At 44.6% G+C, this 21142-nt stretch overlaps 1 protein-coding gene and 1 long non-coding RNA gene across 2 annotated transcripts; both read right to left on the reverse strand.

Moving 5' to 3' along the window:
• Positions 1-6681: 6681 nt before the first annotated feature.
• On the reverse strand, positions 6682-9774 carry CHST7 (carbohydrate sulfotransferase 7). The gene has a single exon (XM_068923065.1). The coding sequence runs from the start codon at positions 9662-9664 to the stop codon at positions 8246-8248; it is 1419 nt and encodes a 472-aa protein (XP_068779166.1). The 5' UTR covers positions 9665-9774; the 3' UTR covers positions 6682-8245.
• A 730-nt stretch (positions 9775-10504) lies between these two features.
• On the reverse strand, positions 10505-17607 carry LOC138063367 (uncharacterized). The gene is made up of 3 exons (XR_011136972.1): positions 17475-17607; positions 11178-11246; positions 10505-10633 (listed from the first exon to the last, which is right to left on the reverse strand). It is a non-coding gene; the product is annotated as an uncharacterized lncRNA (long non-coding RNA).
• Positions 17608-21142: the final 3535 nt, after the last annotated feature.

Raw genomic sequence — 21142 nt, forward strand, 5'->3', positions numbered from 1 at the left:
AGTAAAGGCAAAATTATCAGATTTCCTCATAAGAAATTTTACATGACATTTACTTATTGCAGAGTACTCCATAACAAACTATTTTTACATTTCTGTGAAGGTCAGCATTACCTCCTTTTCACAGAGCACAAGCAAAAAATACAACGCATCTTTAAACTGGGGGTTTGGTTCTTCCTGTGCATTAGAGCTGATTCTTCACAAGACTTTAGCACTCTATATAGAGCTTTCCAAGGACCACAGGGCTCCTAAATCACACAGTTTCATCTGTTGTATGGCAGCATGGTTGCCTACCATACCAATTCCTTTCTCACTTTATGGAGTTGCCTCTTAAAATTGGTCATCTTTTTCCCTCCCCTTCCTGCTCTGGAAGTCTGCTCCAGAACCACACTCTTTTCATGATTAAAAAAAAACTTCTGCCAACTTCCAGGCTAAAGTGATTCATTGCTTATATATACACACATCTATCCTTATGCCAGTATTGTCTGCTAGCTAGATCACCTCTTTCTTTCTCCCACACAGATACTCACTGTCCTGTGCCCTGCTAGCTTCTTTCAACCTTTACTTTGTGAGGCTAAATAAGCCAAACGGCATAGTCGTCTCTAAGAGAGAGGATTTTTAATCTCACTTGACCTTTCTCTGTACTGATTAAAATGGGAATTAATCTCCTTTAGTGTAGCTAACTAGAACTGTATATGCAGCTTTCCAGAGGAAGTCTCACAACATTTCGTGGAGTTTAAGATAGAACGTGTTAATGCCATTGGATGTCTGCCCTTTTTGCAACTAGCTCACCTTAGCAGTTCAGAAGCACCCTGTGAGCGACCAGCACTGCGGAGCCAGGCAAAGCCTCGTGCCGACTTCTGCTGCAGCAGTTCTGCAAGTCTGACTCCAGCATACCAGAAGCGTCACTCAGCTCCTGGCAGCCTAACGCTTACTTGGCCTCTTCGGCAAAGCTAATGTATTTGCCTAACATCTCTCAGATAGTCTGGAGCCAGGGACTGAGTCCAGTTCCCTCCGATAGCTTTTAAATACCTCCGGCATGAGACGTTGCCCCCATCCTTTCTCCTCCTTCAGTCTCCTACCTCCTTCTTGCACACTTCCTAACTTTGGCCCCGAACGATGCAAGGGCCATACTGCCAAACTCACTGCATGATCTGTTCCCCCCGCCCACATAGGTCTACCTTGTGCAGTGACCAAGTGCTGTAGAGGGAATAAAACCCCCTACCTATGATAAATGACTTTTAAGAAGTATGAAATGGGAGGCAGCACTTTTCCTTGAGTACCTGGCTTTGCAACACAGACGTTTAACATCTCTGTAAGAGTGTGTGCATGTAACAAGAGGCTTCCTGAGTGCGGGTATGTACTGAAAACAATAGCTGTCAGTGATACGCACATGAGTCACTGCTAGAACTGGAACTTTTCAATCCAACGTGCAAACATCTGTCATTTGAACCAAGGACGCAGACAAGGACCTCCTCCAGATCCGTCTGTTCTGTCTGCTGATGTTAATATCGCTGCAGAAAGTGATATTAAAACACAAATGCACTCCCAAACGCACCTTAGGCAAAGTCAGCCTGATGAGACAACTCTCTCACATCATCTCTTTTTCACAAGCGGAGCTTGACTTCAGTATTTGCTGGTGGGGAAAAAAGAGAAGTAGCATCTGACACTACTGCCCGTACCTCCCATCCATGATGCTGCTAGGAGAACTGCGAGACAGTTAACAGATGCCCTGCGTTGGGAGGAAGAGCAGAGCCTGGTTTGCAGAAGGGATGGGCTTCTATGGGCCCAGTAACTGACCGAGGATAAGTTGCCATTGCCATGTGGATCAGCGCTGTACAGCAGGGACTGTATCATAGCCAGTTGTCTTCAGAGCCATTTTAGCAGTGAAGCAGGAAAATTCAGCTTTTTAAAGAGCTACCCGTTTCCCCTCTACGATTTGGATTCAGCCTCAGCCTACTGTCCTTCCGCGAGAGCTTTCTCCCTGCCTCTCACCTGAACAGCAGCGTTGTGACAATTTCCAGCTCCTCGCAGCAGCCCAGCTCTTGGTGCCTACTTCTCCTCCCTGCTTGCTGTCTCCTTCATCTCTACTTCCCTTCCTCCCCGGCCACAGACTCCTAGTTGCCATTTCCAGTTAAACCAGTCCCAGCTTCAGAGTGCCACTTTTTGTTGAATCCCACTCCTTCATCCCTCTCGTGCAGCTGCTCTCCCAAGCGCTCTGCCAACAGACCCCACTCTCTACAATTCAATGGCAATTCCTTTCCCCACCTTTCCCGCATCACCACTTGTTTACCTCACCCATCGTCAGTGTCTTTTCCTTCTCAGCTGTATTCCTTTCCATTATTAAGTACCAGAAGACCAAACACTTAGAACTAGAAGCAGCAGCAGAGAAAGAGGGGCTAGAGGAGAAGGTATCAGTGGGAACAGACTCCTAACTCAGCTCCAGTCCTGCAGCCCCAGCAGTAGTTACGTGCCTTTGATTCCCACTGCCTTATGTACTATACCACGCTGAGCTTTTCTATGGGAAAGAAAGAGGTTTGAGCATTCTCACTGAAGACAAAACCAATGCAGATTTTATTTAGTAAAAAATACAGATACACACACATATCAAAACCACTTTTACTGGGCACATGCTAACTAATTTTTTTGAACATTAATATATTCAGCCAAATCAGAGTAGATGGCAACTTGGCAACAATGAAAACAAAACATACACTTCCTTTACAGAGGTCATTTCCCCTACCCAAATTGGAGTTCCTGTCCCAAAGCACTGAAATGACAAATGATTTCATAGAAACATCTCCAAGAGTATTTTGAACATGGGCAAAGAACACCACATCCTAAACTTAGTTTCAAAAGAACATGCATTATTTTGACAGAAGTTTCTGAAACAGAACTGAACCTTAAGCAGACATCCAACAGGAAAAGTTTCAACCTAAATACAGTTGAAGTTTGGCAAAGTTAGATGAAAAGAAATAGGGTCACAAATTTGGAAAGACGTGACACCAAGAAATGGTGCTACAGATGATATAGGTCAGTGGCAGAGCTTAGCACATCAGTGCTGGCAGCTAGAGTTTCCTGGCACTAGATACTTAGACAGACTGTAAGTACTAAAAAGTTAATCAGCCTCCAGCTGGTTACTCTGAAGCCAAGACAGCCAGAGGTATGTCTCAATAACAAGCAGCACGTCCCTCAGTCATGGAAAATCATCACATTAAGAACTCTGGATTTAAAATTTTATCTACTTAAATCACAGCCAGAGAACATCAGTTTGGAGTCCACCTCACCCCGCCCACATAGTAAGGCCTTGAAAAATTCTACTACTGCGAACTCTGCTTTCATGGTCTTTTTCTTCCTGTCTTTCTCTCTACAGCAGTAGGTGTATAGTCCACAGTGCTGGATGGATTGCAGTGTGATTCTGTTCTGAGAAATGACTTCGGAAATAACACGTGCCGTACTTACTGTCCCTGCATTCCAAATACCATCACAGAGCTTGAGTGGCAATTCTTCATGTTCAAGAAAAGAAAAGAATGTGTTGTATCAGGCTTGCTGGCTCTGATAGCCTTGCAAGAGCTCAGTTCTTCACTGAAATTTAGTTGAGCTGCATTGGCAAAATAAACTCAGAAATTTAGAACTGATTATTATAATTGGGTTTACTGAAAGCTGTGATATTGATGCCTGAAGAGAACTTAATGTAGCAACTCAACTTTTCTTGATACACTGCTAGACTAATGGGCGGAAGGTCAAAAATGACCGGTGTAATACGAAAGTTGTTAGATAAGTAACTTCACTACCATTTCAACACTTCTCAAAGGATATTGCAAGTGAGATAGCTTTGCACCGTCAGGACAAAAAAGTAAAGTAAATACCTCTGAATAACGGAACTGTTTCTATTGCATCTGCAGTATATGAATATACACCACGAACATCTACAAGGATTCCATCAATAACATTCTAGGAAGTACCAAAGCAAGTAATACAGGGCTAAGTATTTTTTTGACTTCGGACCTTCAGCATTTCTCACAGGTATACCATTAAAGTTGTTCTCAAAAATCAACAATTTAAATACAGATATAATGACTGTGAGACAGTAGTTAACAATTCCAGCTTGGAAATATCACATTTAGAACATAGTATTTTACTTAGTTATAGTACTAAAGTTTCTAACTCCCTTAAGGCAAGTGCATGATGACCAAAAATTAAGTTAAAACAGATTATGGAAGTAAGTCTTGTAAGCATTTGCTGGTTTTGTTCCCATTTCCCATTAGGATTTTTTAATATATTGAAGTTATCAATTCATTACATATAATGCAATAACATTTTTTTCCTCCCCAAATCTCAGCCTAAACTACTAAAACTCTGTGGCCCAGCGCCGAACGATGATTCTAAGCCTGCTGAGTTCAGCTCGGCTATTAAACACGTTTATTGTTGCCTTGCTCATCATGCCTTATTCTAAAAGATCAAGGTATGTTTCACTAGAACTGGGACGTTACTTCAAAATCTCAAATGAGTCTAGTAAGGCTACTGACCCAGCCACAAACGCCCAGCTGCTCTCAAAATGCAGTTTAACCATAGATTTTTTGCATCTAGCATTCAGCAGGTTCTGCTTAGCCCAAAAGATCTCTTCCAATGAAGCTCTACTGTGCTCATCCTAATTCAAACATGACTCTGCCTTCTCAGGTAAGTATCGATACTGTCATTTGACAGTACACGTGTTTTTTTTTTCTTCTAGATATAAGTTACTAGGCCAGCCAGGACATGCTGTAAACATTCTGAAAGCTGATGCTTTCTAACACAATCTATCTTGAGGAGGAAAATAAAATGCGTTTGTTTGTCAGCCTTAGTTCTCCTCCTAAGATAGGGACTTTTTAGAAAGTCATCTAGTGACCGAAGTGCAAAAATCAGTCATTAAAACAATAGCGGTCCAATCCTACACGCTCTGTCCTAGTTTTTACTTTTTCAGTTTTGTATACACCCTGTTGATTGTTTTAAAGACTCTTTTAATAAGTTTCAGATGCCATAAATAGAGAACATAAATTGCACTCGTGTTTTTGTACACTTTGCAAAACAGCCCTTTTCACAGTACATAAAAAGCTGTAACTACACAGGTCTTAGAAGTAACAGCTTGAGGTGAGGGAAAAAAAATCAATTTAATCACCAATAAAGATCAGCTCTTGTTTTAGCGAATAACTTTGGTTGAGCAAAATACATCTTGATAATTACGACCAAATAAGAGGACGCCTCTATGTCAAACCTGGGAACCGCTTCAGAAAACCTTTACAAGTTAGTGGATTTTTTTCAGCTATAAGCATCAAGGTAAGCTAGATGACAACACTTCTTTCTACACCGTGATAAACCAGTATACGTGAAACTAAGCGTGTATTTCTAACAGTTTTTGTGAAAAATATTTGCAACCTGAACTAGCAAGTTGAGATTTTCTGTCAAAGTAAAGTGAACGCCTAACTATTGCAGCTTACAAATCTGTAACTGCAACTTGTTAGAAAATATCAGCAAGATATACTGGCTTTTAATCTGCCATTTGACACAAGAGAAGAAGTACTGCATCACCTTTTGGCATGCAATAAAATCTTTACGTTCTTCCCAAGCCTGTCAGTACAAGCCAGGCTGGGTGTACTCCCAGAAAAGTTTTCCAAATCAGGTTACCTGACACAGGTTATCCAGGTATTGATACAGATATTGTTCATCTAAACAAATACCGTCATTAAATAACACTAGAACATCCAGAGAGAAATGCTGCTCTCAGAGTGCCTGTAACAGAATACGGAAATATCCCTTAGATAATACAAGAGGTTTTATTCGTACAAAATGAGCCCCTGCACTGTTCACTTCACACAGAAGCCTGAAGAGGCAGAACTGTATAAAATATGCTACTAGGAAATTAAAAGATGTACTCAGAAACATTTTTATGACTATATTTTTCCTCAGACAACAACAGCAACCTGTCTCTAGTGCTATTGTACTCTTGACTGGGCAGGAGAAAGAAGTGGAAGAACTAAAATAAATTAAGGTACATCCTAACTCACTGACTTTTTTTCTCAGCTCAATATACAAAGCGTCAAAACTTGCAATATAATTCAAATGTTTTGTCAAAAATAATAGCATAAAAAACTTCTTTGAACTGTCTTTATTTCCAGCACTTTATATAAATATACTTTATTCTTGATCCTAGATTATCCTCAATTTGAAATTCATGTTCTCATTTTATATTTGAGGATTGCTTATATACATCTCTGTAATCTTGTATACTCTTGTAGTACTGTTCAGATGCTGTCAGACTGTAACACATTCAAAAGCAGTCTGTAAAAAGTTAAAATACTGTTTCCCTAAATCACAATTAAACGTCCTTTCCCCAGATTAAGAAAAAGAAGATACTTGCACATATAATACACACGTGCACACCCTTCTCATGCAGGTTCCTGGGAATCTACGGGAAAAAAAGCCATTTTAAAATCCAAACGGAAACATCAGTTTTCTTTTGTTTTTTTTTTTAATACAAACTTTTATTTGGGGAACTTTAATTTGCCAGGATTAATTTATCTTAGCCTTGTTAGGAAACATTTGCTTTTGTTCGTGTGCACAAGTTACCAGCTGAGAGGATGTTATTGTTGAGAAGGGATGTGACCAAGAGAATCCTGTGCACAGCACAATGTATCAGTCAGGAAGTTAGGAAAGAAAAAGTGATTCTCACATTTAGTTGAGAAAACAACAATGAAAAACCAAGTGTTTATACTTTCCAGTCAGTCACCTTTACAGGTGTCCACAAGAAACACGACACATGCATCCCATGTGAATATCATCATGTAACTATACCAATATATACAAAATCCTACTTTACAAAGGATTAAAGATTTCTTTAGAAAAGCAGATTTCTGAAACAAACATCTTCAAAACACTTAAGCAGACAAATGCTTACTCCACTCACATAACCATACACTACAGTACTCTGAAAGATACGTGGAATTGGAAATGGTGCCCCTCTCCTTGACCTGTGCCACCCCACCATGCCAGCAGTACTGCTCTCTAATCCATATACAGAGAAAGATTATCTCCCCCGGAGTCACTAGGTTATTAGGCTAGTCAGAATGGAAGCAGAGCCCTTCGAAGCGGAAGACGTCCTTCTGCGGTAAATGAGAGATCTGTCAGTTAAGTCCCGCGTTTATGTTCTGCGATGCTTTTTACAGAGGTCTTTTGAAAGCGTTTGAATAAGGTCACGAATGCATTTTAGCGCTCTAGAAAAAGCTATCCTCTTACGTTAACACCTCTCAATTCTTCCAATACTTTACTTATACTCTTTTATTTGGGGGATCTTCTTTTCTTATTTAACACAAACTTTTAAGAATACTTACACCATGCACATAGCCACAGTTTCGTATTAACTAGACCTCAAAATCTGATAGTGTCCCCACAAGACATCTCTTACCAAATGTTTCCAGAGCTCTTAAAAAATAATCCCTGGAGTCTCTGAGATCGTTTCATCATGAATTTCAGCACAAGGCGAATACATTCCCCCTCCGACATGCAAAAGGGATTTAAATCTTACTGCTTGCGAGAAGTGCGGGGGTGGGAAACAAAACAAGAAAAAAAGCCAACAGGAAGAATTAGGAAGTTGGAAACTTACAGTGCTACTTGCACCCGGAGGTAAGGAGAAGGTTAGCTTTCTGTAACTGAGATTTCCAATCGACAGTCACGTCCTCCGCGAGAGATGCTGGTCCAGTCGGGCGGAGCGAGCGCACGCGCCATACTCGGGCCATTCCCAAGGAGGTTTTACCAAAACCTCAGGATAACAGAAGGTGCGTCACTTGTCCTGCCCTGCAGCGCTGAAGGCAAGAGACGAGACTGAAGCCGCTGTTTCCCCCCCGCCTCACCTCTTGCAAGGGGTCCGTGCGATGTCACCTTCCCAGCCCGCTCACAGCGGCCGCCTCCCAGTTCCTCCTCCAAATCTGGAGCCAGCCCTGAACGAATTACCGCTCTGGGCGACGAGGCCGGTCGGCGCGGGGCCACGGCGGGCACGTCGCCGCAGCGAGGGAACCGCAGCACGCGCCCGCCGCCATTTCGACGCGTCAGGGCGCCCCGCAGGCACCGGGCCCGGCGGGAAGAGCGTCGCCGCCTTCGCCGGAGCCGGCTCTCGGCCTGCGGCGGCTTCTCCCCCGCGGCACAAGGGCGGGCGAGCGGGCGGGCGCGGGCAGGCAGGGGCGGCGGCGGCCGTTGCGACGGTTACCGGCCGCCGCTACCGGCCGTCGCCCCCGCTGAGGGGGTAGGCGAGGAGGCTCATGGCCTCGCCGCAGGCCGCCTCCACCTGGCGCACCTGCTGGCGGCTGAGGCGCTCCCGCCAGGCGTGGATGGCCTCCCGCGCGTCGCGGGCGGAGATGAGGAAGGGCCGGTCGGAGGAGTAGGCCGAGCCGCGGGTCATGTTGACCACGAAAGCCTCCATGGCGGGCGGCACCGGCAGGCCGGCGAAGCGCAGCAGGCGGCGCAGCTGGGCGCGGGGCTCCTGCACCAGGTCCTCGTAGCGCAGCTGCGTGTAGCGGCGGCGCAGCCAAGGCGGGGGGCGGCGGGCCAGCAGCAGGTCGCGCAGCCAGGCCTGGCAGATGACCTCCAGGGCGCCGCTGAGGAAGAACTCGGCGCGGTGCTGGGGCCCGGGGCCCGGCCCCCGCCCGGCGCCCAGCAGGGCGGGCGGCAGGAGGTGCTGGCGCGGCGGCGGCGCCCGCGGCTCGGCGCGGTGCCGGCTGCGCAGCACCTGGATGCTCTCCCGCAGCAGCGCCTGCTTGGCCTTGAGGCGGGAGTTGTGCACGGCGCGGGGGTCGCGGAAGAGCTGGATGACGCGCAGGTTGAGGCCGGGCTCCCGCAGCAGCGGCAGCAGCGCGCCCAGCTCCAGCAGCCGCACGTCCTTGATGACCACCACGGGGTACTTGCGGCACTCGGCCTCCAGCTCCCGCAGCGCCCGCGGCGGGCACCGCTCCTCGCAGGCGGCGCCGTCGATGAGGCCGATCTCCTGGCGCGGCCGCGGCGCGGCGGGGCACAGCGGCGCCGAGCAGATCACCTTGTTGGTCCGCCAGCCGAAGATGCCGGCCGTGGTGAGGTTGCCGCCGCCGCCGGGCGCGGCGGGGCCCAGCGGGTCGCGGGGGCCGGGCGGCGCGGCGTAGAGGCGCAGCACGGAGAAGTCGCAGCGGAACAGGGCGCGCACCATGTCGCGCAGGGCGCCCTGCAGGCTCAGCGCGTCGCCCGGGTACAGCGCCTGCCACAGGTGCCACATGGGCTCGTACAGGTAGAAGACGTCCGGGTGCTGGTTGAACAGCTCCCCCAGGAAGGACGAGCCCGTGCGCCAAGTGGCGTGCAGGTAGATGTGCCGCTTCCTCGCCGCCGCCCCGCTGCCGTTGCCCGCCGCCCCGCGGGACGCGCCTCCGCCGTCCTCCTCCTCCTCCTCCTCCTCCTGCGGCTCCAGCGCCTGCCGCTGCTCCCAGCCCCACTCGCTCAGCGCCTCCTCCAGGCTGGGGCAGCGGCGCAGCAGCGGCTCCTCGTCCGCACGCCCCCTCCTGGCCCCGTAGTCCAGCACGTAGGGCACCAGCAGCAGCAGCAGCAGCGTGTACAGCACCAGCACCACGGCGAAGCGCCGGCGCTGCCCCCGCCAGCGCCTCCGGCCCTTCATCGCGCCGCCTCACCGCCTTGGGGGGAAGCGGAGCGGGGCGGCCGCTCTGGCTGCCGCAGGCAGGCTCCTTTGAAAAGAGGCAAACTTAGAGGCGGAGGGGTGGCGGGGGCGGGGGGGGGGAAGGAAGAGGGGGTGGCTCCGGGCCGCCCTCCCCGCCGGGGAGCACGCCCACGGGCACGCCGGCCGGGCTGCGCCGCCGCCGCCTCACGGCGCGACGCGGAAGCAGCGGCCGCACCTGCCCCCGCCGCCGCCGCCGCCGCCTCCCGGCCGCAGGGACGAGGCGAAGCTGCTGCCCCCTGGCGCCGCGCCGGCCGCCGCGGGCTCGCTGCCTCGGAAAGGAGCGAGGCCTCGGGGGTAAAAAAAGGCGGTGAGGGATTGGGGGGGGGGGGGGGAAGGAGTTTGGCTCCCCCAGCCCCGGTTAAGGGTCACCTCGACAAAAAACTCAGCCGGGAGGTGCTGGAGAAAAAGGCGCCGGCCGAGAGGGGGGTGGCGGGTTGGGGCAGCCCCGGGAGGTACCGCCGCAGAGGGGTCCTGGGGCGGGTTCACCGGCCGGCGCCTGGCGTGTGTTTTCTAGCAGGTCGTTTAGCCACGCGTGGAAAACCCTGGGCCTTTCTTGCCGTGGGTGATGTGCCTACTTGCGTGCGCGCGCCTTGGAGAGGGACAGCTGTGCCATATGGATACATATAGATGGGCTCTTCCCGCGCCACCGCAAAGGAGGTGTTCTAGCCAGGTGAGATGGAAAAGGCTCCCGGGGAAGGTGCGTTTGGTCTCGTTCCCTTCTAGGCCTCCGGGGAAAGAACGCGCTACGAAACGCAGAGAGGTGCAGATGTGCTTTTGGGACGCAGGACAGCTAGTGAAATCTGCGGTGGGTGTCAGAAATACCGCGGTTCGGTGCTGTAGAGAGCCGAGGGACTGCTGAGCCCAGGTTTTGTTCCTGTTTGCACGGTGGCTGGGTATGGACATCTTGGTCTGTGATTTATTCCTTCAGTTTAGGCAAATAAAGGTTTCCTGTCTGCCTGAGATAGTCAGCCGCGCTCTCCTTACACTTTGTGGGAAGAAATAGGTACCCACAGAAGGACATCTGACCTATCAGGGATGACTGACTGATTGCCTTCAGGTAACCCTCCTCTTGATTAACTGTAATAGGGAGGATAATCCTACCAGCTCGGACACAGATTTCTGTTTTTCAGACACCTAACATACTGAATTCGTCTCCTCCTGTGGCATGGAGAGTCAAACAAAAAGGTTGACTTCAGGTATTTAAATTCAAATGTAGAGCCTCAAAATCTCAAGCTAGCCCCTGCCTGACTGTGGGCGATGCTCACGGCAGCAGATGGATCATGAGCCCATGTTCCTGGTTAAGGCATCCAGCGGGCAGGCAGGTGATGTCCCTGTCCGGCTGACCGTAGCAGGGGCCGGTGAGCATCCTAGCCATTAGGCAATGGATAGCAATCTCTTTAGAAGATGACGAGTATCTAAATATACTGTGCAGTCTGAAATTCAACAAGGATACCGGAGTTCTCGGTTACCCTCAGCCTGTGATAATCTCACTTCCAGAATAGTCTCTGCAGTATATATTCACCTGTGTAAGACCCGTGATACAGCATTAGTCAACAACATCATGCATGCATAATAGAAAGCAGAAAGGATCCATTAGTTAAACAGGTTCTAAAAATGCTCCTCCTATAGTATCGATACAGTATAGATACAGAATCTGTAATTGCTATGCATTTTTCTGTCTGATTGTATAGGTGTTAAATAACAATAAAAGACAGTTATCTCAATTCAAATGTGTTGTGTAACATGAAGAACACAGAGCAATGTGAGAGAGAAAGCGTGTTTCTGTTCTGCCCAGGTGGTGAACCAGCAGTCTCCTTTCTAATGCTTTGCTTGACCTGTGTTAAGTAAGTGTTAAAGACTCCGCTTCCTGCAAATTATGGTGTGCTGAGTGAGTAGATGGTGCCAAACAAGGCTTCTAGGCTCCTGAACAGAAAGAAGAATGTAAAAAGGATGGCATCTGAGAGAAAGTTCTGTCCCAACCTACGTTTCTGTTTATATTCATTGTCGCTTTGGGTTTTTTAAACAGTAAGATAAAACAACGTGAGTCTCAACTCTAACTTTGTTAAGGCCAGGAAGTCATTGAGATCGCTCAAGCGTCTAAAGAAGGACTACAGGGTTAAAAATACACCTGCCAAAACCAGGTCACAGACCTGCCAAAACGCCTTGGCCTAGACAAACAACGTGCATATGTCTAGCATTCTGAAAAGGTACCTGCAGTGTGGCTGACTTCTGTTGTATCAGACAAAACAGTCATTGTGGAGGATATACCAACCTATACTTATCTAGACGGGATCCTGATAAGTGCAGGTGTGAATGGATTAATTTGAGCTCATGAGTTTTCCCCTTTGTAAGACAAGATAAAGTAGTGAGTTGTCAGTAGTATTAGTACCATTGCTGACAAAGGAATCACAGTGGAATACACGTGTAACTTAAAATACTTAATTTGTTATTGGTTTCTGTAATACATACTTGTTTAAAAACACAGATCAAGCTCTTAAAATCATCCAAGTAAAGCTGGCTTAAAAAAAAAAGGAAACCTTTTGCAAAATGAGATGGCCGGCCAGGCAAAATGGGAAACCATAGGAATAAAAATACACATTACGCTGATTTCTCTTTCAGGCAATAAAACTACAGACTTCTAAGGCGACTGTTCTGGAAAAAGTAAAAGACGCAAATTACTTTACCACAGGCTACATTTTTACTAATATAAAAACATAGGAAGTTGTTAAGATATCACACCAAAAAAGAATCACAATGAAAGTTTTGTGCTGCACCTTCACATCGGTTACACTATTGAAGCAGGATTAGCCTCCAAGTATCCTCTTAATGTTTACTGTGGTTGTTTTGGGTTTGGTTTTCTGGGGGGGAGGGAGTACAAATTCCAGCAAAGCTAGTCTGTATTCTGGGAGTGATTCACAAAGGGTCATGGGAAGTCTCAACATTTGAATGTTCAAGAGTTGATTGCTGGTCTTCATATAGTTGGAAAGAGATCTGCTCTTGCTTTTTTTCTTTTTCAGTTCTGTATAACTTGTTTTATGTCTTGAACAGTAGTGGTAAGGGGGGGTGAATTTCCCCTCTTTGAGCTTTTTCTATGAATCATAAAGGCACTATTTACGTATACAGATGATCCTCTGCATTTAATTCCGGGAGCATGATAATTCAGTACTTGAGAGAGCCAGTCAGATTTTTCTTCATTCATATGCTAAGCAACTTGACTGTCTGGCATCTAGCTTGTGTCATTTCTTGATGATAATTCTGTTCTGTTATTTTATTATGAAAAGTATCCATTATTTTAGATGGTATATTTTATTAGCTATCTACATTTTAGATATATTTGTGTTCTGCACGGTTTAGTATAATAAATAATATTTCCATTCTAGTTTCCAATTTATTACCAAAAGAACTGGCCATTTTTAATGTAACGTGACATTGGCTTCCTGTGTATTATCTCTTTAACTTAATTTTTGCTCTTCCGTCTCCCTCAGCACTTATACTGACAAGAACAACAATGAATGTTGGAACGCTGCTTTTGAGCCTCAGAATCATTTTTATCTTCTCAGCAGAGGTTTTAAAATAGAAACAGTTGCCTCTCTATCTATTCATCTTTAGTATGCAAGCATGCTCTTGTCCTTTTCAAAGAGCTCTCCGTGATTAAAAATAACTTGATAAGCTGATAAAATTAAATATGTTTTACACAAGGAGTGTTGCCCTCAAACATCCTGGCTGTTAATAAGCTCTGTGCTTGCACATATTGTCATTTAGAGATTTAAGCCAAAAGGAAGTCCGTGGGTACTGACGGCCTGAAATCTTAAAGAAGCCTTGTAACAAACCAAGACAACTCGTCTTTCTGCAATTCTCTTTGAGTTTTTGAAGTTGCTTTGTCCTCAGATATTTCTACGTGTGCAATACCACATCTCACATGTGAGATCAGCCTTGATAGCTCTTTTAAAAAGGAACATTTTGAGAAGAGTGGGATGGCTGATGGTTAAAGCAATGCCTCCAACCAAGCCTGTCTGCACAGAAGGCTTTTTCAGCCGTGGAATTTCCCCCAGAGTGGTACAGAGAGCGAGCGCTGACAGAAGGTCAAAAAAATTGCAAGGGTTTTGGGAGACTCATTGGGAACTTAAAGGATATGAAAAAAGCAGGAAATTGGGCAAGCAAGAGGAGTAATTTGAAGGAGGGGAGACTTCTAACCACGGAGGTAGCCAGAAGCCTGGTAGAAGAGGCTTCAGATGCAAAGCCATACGCAGAAGGTGGTAATTCTGCTCTTTGCACCTATGTTTGAGGTTGCTGTTTCGTGCCTGCAAGATTGCTGAGGAAATGAGGCAGAAAAACTGGGGCATTCATGACTGTCTTGATCTATATATTCCTTCAGCTAATTAAAGCAGCACAAATACAGAGTTTCTTTGTGGGATGATTTGAGACAATCCAGTGTACAGCTTAAGATAATAATATTATCCAGTCGTCACTGTGAAAAGTGTACCATTGAACAGCTCTGTGCAAATACGGGATATGCTATGGGCTGACACCTCTGCCAGACAGGGGAAGGTATGAGATGCCGAAGGTATCGGCTGCACAGGATGGCGCACCTTGGGACACGGAGGGCTGGGGGTCCCGATTGGAGGCTGACGGCGTGTGTAGAGATGTAAGGCAGGGGGTACCTTGCTCGTCCTCCCTCTTTTTCAAATTCTCCAGTTATTACTAATTGAGAATTGGTGAAGTCTTAATGGGAGGCACCCTGCTGCTCTCCCCATCCCGCATAAAAGCCAGGCGCAGACCATGAGCTGAGCAAGTGTGTGCGTGAAGCCAAAACCAACGCTGCTTTTGGGCTAAGGGACTCGTAATAGCGCAGTCCAGCATAACTGAACCAGCTGCAATAGTCTGGTGAGTGTCCAGCTACGGGAGCTCTTCTGGGGTGGAGAGAAGCATATACATTTCATTTTGGCTTCTAATTTTAAAGATGAACCTGATACTAATACACTACACCGGGTCAGGGTGGGGATTGTCTATGGTCTTAGCTTGCTTTTCTGATTTCTCGAAACACAGCTTTTCCAAGAATGTGAAATCTGTGCCCAGAAATGGCAAAAAAAAAAAAAAAAATTGAAAGCATTTTTTTTAAATTTAAATCATGGTCCCTTTTATTTTATCAATGCTCTTGTTAGTGCCTCTAACTTCCTCTAAGCAAGGAAGATAATGCCCTCACTGAAAGTAATAGAAAATGCTGCTAGGAAGTACAACAAGAAAATGCAGGAGGTGGAAAGCAGAGTAAAGCAAATAGATGCATTTGTTGAGGTTCAACAGGAAGCTCAGCAAGAAAAATGTATTATTATTTATAACAGTGGAAATTCAGATAAATCAGTTAAGTAAAAATGAGAGAAGAAAACATATACACTGTGATGAAACTCACTGCTAATGGAAATCCAGTATTTGTAAGTTATACCAAGGATGGCTCTAGTTCGAAGTATGTAAGGTTTTTCACTACAATCTGTTCTACTATCGCACAATAAACAGTGATACCATAGTCACAAAACCCAGAAATAGGCTTATTCTACATGAATAGCCAGCTCTTCCTTAAAGCCTCCCTTTGTCTGGCAATTTGCAGTAGCTGTTGAACAAAAATTATTCTGTTTGTAAAGTGTTCAAGGTTTCACAGCCTCAAGTACAAGAAGTGCCTCAACACTACAACGCATGTGAAAAAATTATTTTTAATGTCAGAAACTGAATCTTTTTCTGTTTTCTCTCATTGTCATAGACATACTGTTGCTGAATTAAAGATGCTGATTAAGAATAACAGCAAGCTTTTGCAACTCAGTAAGTTAAACCATTGTGTCTGCATAATTAGGGAACTAAATCTTTTGTAGTTCAGCCAAGCGAAAAAATGTACTAGAAAATCTGAGACCTATTTTTAACAGGGAATTTTTTTTAAATAAAAAAAAAAAAACCCTGACAGTCATTGCCGCATAAATACGTACAGCTGTACTGTGCCTTAATAACTCAACCCTTCCAAGTACAAAATGTAATTTTAGGACGGATAATCTCTCTGCCTTTTCATTTATTTCAGTGTTATGCATGAATTCTGACTTGCACGTGCAGTGAAAATTCTGGGAGCTCAATCACTGCACCTAGTTTTTAAATTTGTCCCATAAAGTTTTCTAAAGATTATTTTGTAAGTTGGGAATTTCTGATGAAAATAATTTCCAGAAGACATTACTGTGCCTGTATGGGAGAAAGAGAAATGCTATAACGTATAATTCACTTGGAATCTATTCTTGTGTTTGCCTGTGCCAGATGATCTAACTTGCATGGGGAAAACATTAGCTAGCAAAAAGGCAGACGTCCTGGGGAGTTTCTTGGTTCCTGGAACCCCTGGGAACCAGTCTAGTTCCCTGGTGTCCTTACTGGCTTTTAATGAGAAAGTCTTCCCTGTCTCTGTTATGCTGTTAGCTGGGGTTTCCCAACTCGAATGGTAGTCAGTGGGCCAAACAGTTGGGTTTTTTTTAAGCTGTCTAGTGAATGTGACACATTTAGAATTTATTGCTATTCTCTTGCTTTGGGCCTTCACTAGGAGTCTTACAAGACTGGACAAAGGGATCAAAGCACAACCATGTGGTTTCAACACACAAACAATTTGAGCTTACACTTTATTTAGTGATGCTTAAAACACTGCATGAAAACCATCTTGGTTTGACTGAAACCTCTGTCAACACCTTGTACCCTGACTGAACACCGTTCCTGAAACTCTGCAGGACAACCCTGTTTAGGTTTCTGGTCCTACCAGTCCTATAAGTGACTCCTCAACAGAGGTTGGTATGAATACAGGCATGTCCATCTGTTCCGGAGCCCAGCTTAGTTTATCATAGGCTGCTAGGCCTCAATACTTTTAAAAGAAAATCTTCACAGTTAACGTCTAAAATAAAGTTTGACTTCATATAATACAGTTTATCACATGAAAAACTGGAGGTGATGAGTTATGTTATTTGACTGTGAAGATGACAGAAAATTCCCTGGTGGAACACTCATACACATACCTAAATGTGTGCAGACTCGTGTATCTGAGAATGACTGTAACAAACACAATTGCATTAACGTGCACGTTAGTTATCATAGATGTTTTACTCCCACATGGCACTCACTCTAGCAAATCTGTAGTTCGTAGAGGTAAGAAATATTTCCATCACAAAGTTGCAGAATGAGGCCAGGACACTGCTGTCTTGCAGTCCCAGGACAGGACCTATCATTGCACCTATCATTGTCAGGCTGAGCTTAGGTGGGAGGAAAGCAAGAAGTAAAAGAAGCATTAGGTATCAATGCCCTGGCAGAAAAAAAGTGATGAGGACAAGATGCTTACAGAAGTTTTCTGCGAAGGAGGGACTTTTTAAATTTGCTCTGGGCAGTTTTTGGTATGCAAACAAATTGTCAGCCTCTTTTCCGCTTTAGCTATGTAGACGGTTTAATGTGCTTTTTGGTTTCACCTCTGAGATTTGGCTTACAAAATGTACCAAAACTTTGGTACAGTAATCCTGAGCTCTCCTGCTCTCAGAATATCTTCAGTCTTACAGTGTCTACTACAAAAATGAAGAGAAAACCCACAAACCCAGCTCACCAGACAAGTGGATGAGCAGAAGAAAAGCACACAGTAGAAGGTCATTACGGGATATAGCAGCTGATTTACAAATGTGAGATAACTAATGTTCTAGCCGACCAGGAAAGCAAGTTCTATGCAGTTGCAATTTCTGTGCAAACTACTTACCACTCACTTCAAACAGAAAGAGTTTAAATGCAGCTGGAAAGTTTCGGGCTGCTTGCAGAAAGGTTTCTGCAATACTCCTTGCGTTCCTCTCCCAGAAGTTCTTGCTCCCTCTGCCTGTTGGGTTCGGGTTGTCCCTAAAAACATTCTGGGAAAAGCTGATCTCTGCACCTATTGGAGTGATCCTCCGTCCAGGCAGGCTTCCCACCTCATTTATTAGCTGCTGGACCTGGTTGCATAGAGAAGCATGTGTAGGCATTGCTGGCAGCGGGACTGACCAGGTCAGTTCTGGCTCCTGTAGTTTCCTGGCTGCGCTGTTTATCCGCCGAGACTGGGGCGTGTGTTCATATTGTCTGTACCTTCTACAGGAACCTTGCTGGTAGTCTCTTCTCCTGCTGCACGCTGGGCTTTTCTTTTATCCTTCCTTCATTGCTGCCTGCGTGTCTTCAGTCCTCTTATCTACAGCTTTTTGTGTTTATCCTTTTGCTGGAGGGTCCAGGCATCCAACCTCCAGGGAAGAGACAGGATTCTCGACAGGATTCTCCTGGCTGAAGCTAAGGAACGGCGACGACAGGGAGTTACAGACAGTTTTTCACATTTGTTTTGACTTTGGGGTGAAATGGAAGAAAGCCCCTATTTAACATTTTGTTTTGACAGATTGCTATAGTTTGTGGTTTTACTGTTTGGGGATTTTTTTGGTGATTTCCCCTTCGAGAAATTTGCTGTTAAGAAACACTCCCTGAAAACACTGCAAGGCCATTGGAAAAACATGCAGCATATTTTAGTAAATTTTGTAATATTTTCCAATTTTTTAAGTATTTGAAAATGTTCCCACTCCTACCTCTGTCTGAGTTCTAATGAGTTATTCGAGGAAGATGACTTTGATCAGGACTTCTCCTGAAGTCAAGTTTTTTTTTTTTTTTACATTCAGAAAAATCTAATCTTCCCCATTAAAAAGCTTTGCTCACGAGTTCCACTTCCTCTTAAATCAGAAGAGACATCTACTAATATATCATGAACCCCATGATAGCTACTGAGACGAGCTCTTTCTGCCTTGCCAGTAGCCACTAGCTCTCCCTTAGAATAACCTAATAATTGCTAAAAGAATAGAAATGTATTAGTGGATTATTGTCATATAAAGGTCAGTATATACTAAGTGTGTATCTTCTCCTCATATCCCCAGAGTAAGCATAATACAAACATTACAAGGCTGTATCTTCTCTTAATCTCCTTGACGCACTGACAGCTGTTTTGCAAAGGGCGAGAGTCCTCTTGATTACTGTGATTACTTCAAATACCTTCTCCACCATACAGAGTTATGCCAGCTCCTCGGGCTAGCAAAGTCAGCCAGCTAAACAGCTCCTTTCCATTTCAGCTAGTTTTAGCTTTTCTTTCTTTTTTTTTTTTTTTTTTTGACTCCATCTTGGTAAAAGGGCTTCTGAACAGAACTCACCCAAACTCACAGTCCATGAAACGATGTGAAATAAATGAATTCCTCAGCGGTGTTATCACCCAGCCTCTCAAGTAACTGAGGCACCGCAGACTTTTGCTTGATGGACGCCGAGAACTTCGTACGAAGCTCTGGTCCCAGTGCTCTCTGGAGGGGCATCTCCTGAATATGGCACACTGGGCCCAGGATGGCCTGGCCCCTTGCCAGCTGTCTTCGGTTCCTGTGTCCTACCAGCAGCCAGCAATGATAACAGTCTATCCAGGCATGCTCAGGACCTTGGCAAACTCTTTAATCTCAGTTTCCTCATTCGTAATCTATTTTGTCTGTTGCTCTTCCCATAAAACGTTTTTTTTTTTTTTTTTTCTCCCCCTAGTTTACAGCATGAACTTTCTCCATCCAAGGGTACCTTGGATTTTGGTGTGTCACACCTTGTGGTACTGAGGAAAGGTTTCTTAGGGAAATATAAATTTCTAACTTTTACCACTTTTTGCACTAAGTTTGGCTTTATCAGCTTCAAGGGTTCAGAGGGTGTCTAGGCATTGCTTAATACCATGCCTTTTCCTCTGGGGGAGTCAGACAGATATTCTGCATGGAAGTCAAATAGGTCAGTTTGCCTACAGGTTTTGTCTGCGATCTAAGATGCACTGTGTCTGCTTACTTGGTTAATTTATCTTCATCCTCCGCGAGACCTAAACAAAAGAGTTTCTCTTTAAACAGCTCCTGTAGAAACAGCTAAACTAATTAAAATTATCTGTGTTTGTGTTAGGAGACCTGTTTTCTTTCCTTACGTGACCCAAATAAGAGTTCCCTGTGATCCGATTTCCAGCCTTATAGTTTGGAGAATTAATTTTGACTGCCTCAACCGCAATTCCTTCTGTTCAAAAAAGTGCTCAAATGCAAACCATTTAACATCCTTCCTGATTTAATTAGTTGTGCCTCTAACTCTCATTTTCTCATCTCTCTCTTAGCCTCATGATGAGAGTAAAACTGGTGTCAACATGAAACTATGTGGCTTTGCTGAATGCTGTGTCTATTTGTGCTGCTGTGCATAGAAAGATAATCAAGGGAATTAAAAACAATTTCATACTTTTTAGTAGATTATAGTGATATCTCTTCAAGTTTTCACATGACAGCTATTCATCAGTAATGAAGGAGGTAGATAGCTTCTCAGCTGAAAAAATACACAGGTTTTTACTGCAATCCAAAGCACCTTAAATAGTACTTGCAGGAAATTAAAAGTGTGAAAGGACTTTAAAATTCAAAATAGGTCCATCTATTTAAGTTTGGGGAAAACCCTGACCAAATGAAACTGCACATGGCTAATGTTTAATCCTAAGTAATATGCCAGTTACACTTGGACTATGTCTTTCTATTGTCATTCCGAGATACATAATTTAGCAATGCAGGAATACAAGAAGAGTGCATTTTCTCCATCTCCTTCTTAATAATGCAGCTTTTATAACAAATTGCAGCAAATAATTTAAAACAAATTCAGAATGGATATTTCCTACCTTCACCTTGCAGTTCTGCTGCTAGTATTATCTCTATCTGCTCTTCACAGTATCACTTTCTGTATTAAGTCTGCATCAGTTCAGAAGCAACATCCTCATAAGGGGGCTTTTGCTGCCTCTTTGGATGCTGATGCAAGAATCATAAACATATTCACGTTACCCATTGACAGAAACGTGACTCATTACATATTTCTGTTGTACAAAATTGTATTTAGAGTTTGCAATTCAAAACAATTAATTCGAGGAAAGATGTCACCAAAGCTACACTACACAACATAATACTAGGCTGAAATAAAACCAATTAAAACTCACATGAAATGAAAATCAAGTCTTAAACTGTTTTTTACTGTGCCATGATGAAAATAGTAAATTCAATACCAAAATCAATTAGTTAATACAAAGTTAACTTTTCCTTATGTAAACACTAAAAAATGGCTTTAAGCTTGATCAAGAAGTCTAGATTAGGACTAGAGAATTTTACTAAATAAATACAAAGTGTAGCTGAACACAAAAGCAGAACTCTTCTTTTGTGAACCGCAAACTCAGAACTAGTTACAGAACTCTCTTCAGTTTTTGTTATGATTAAGGGATTATTCCTGTTTTTCTCATATCGCTGCCACAAAGCCATTATAATATAAATGTTAGTAACATAGTTTCAGTAGGAATCGTAACACCTCTTAATTAAATGGCACGACAGGCTCAAATCTGGG

Source organism: Struthio camelus, chromosome 1 (assembly GCF_040807025.1).
Source record: "Struthio camelus isolate bStrCam1 chromosome 1, bStrCam1.hap1, whole genome shotgun sequence".
In the NCBI taxonomy this organism is placed as follows: domain Eukaryota; kingdom Metazoa; phylum Chordata; class Aves; order Struthioniformes; family Struthionidae; genus Struthio; species Struthio camelus.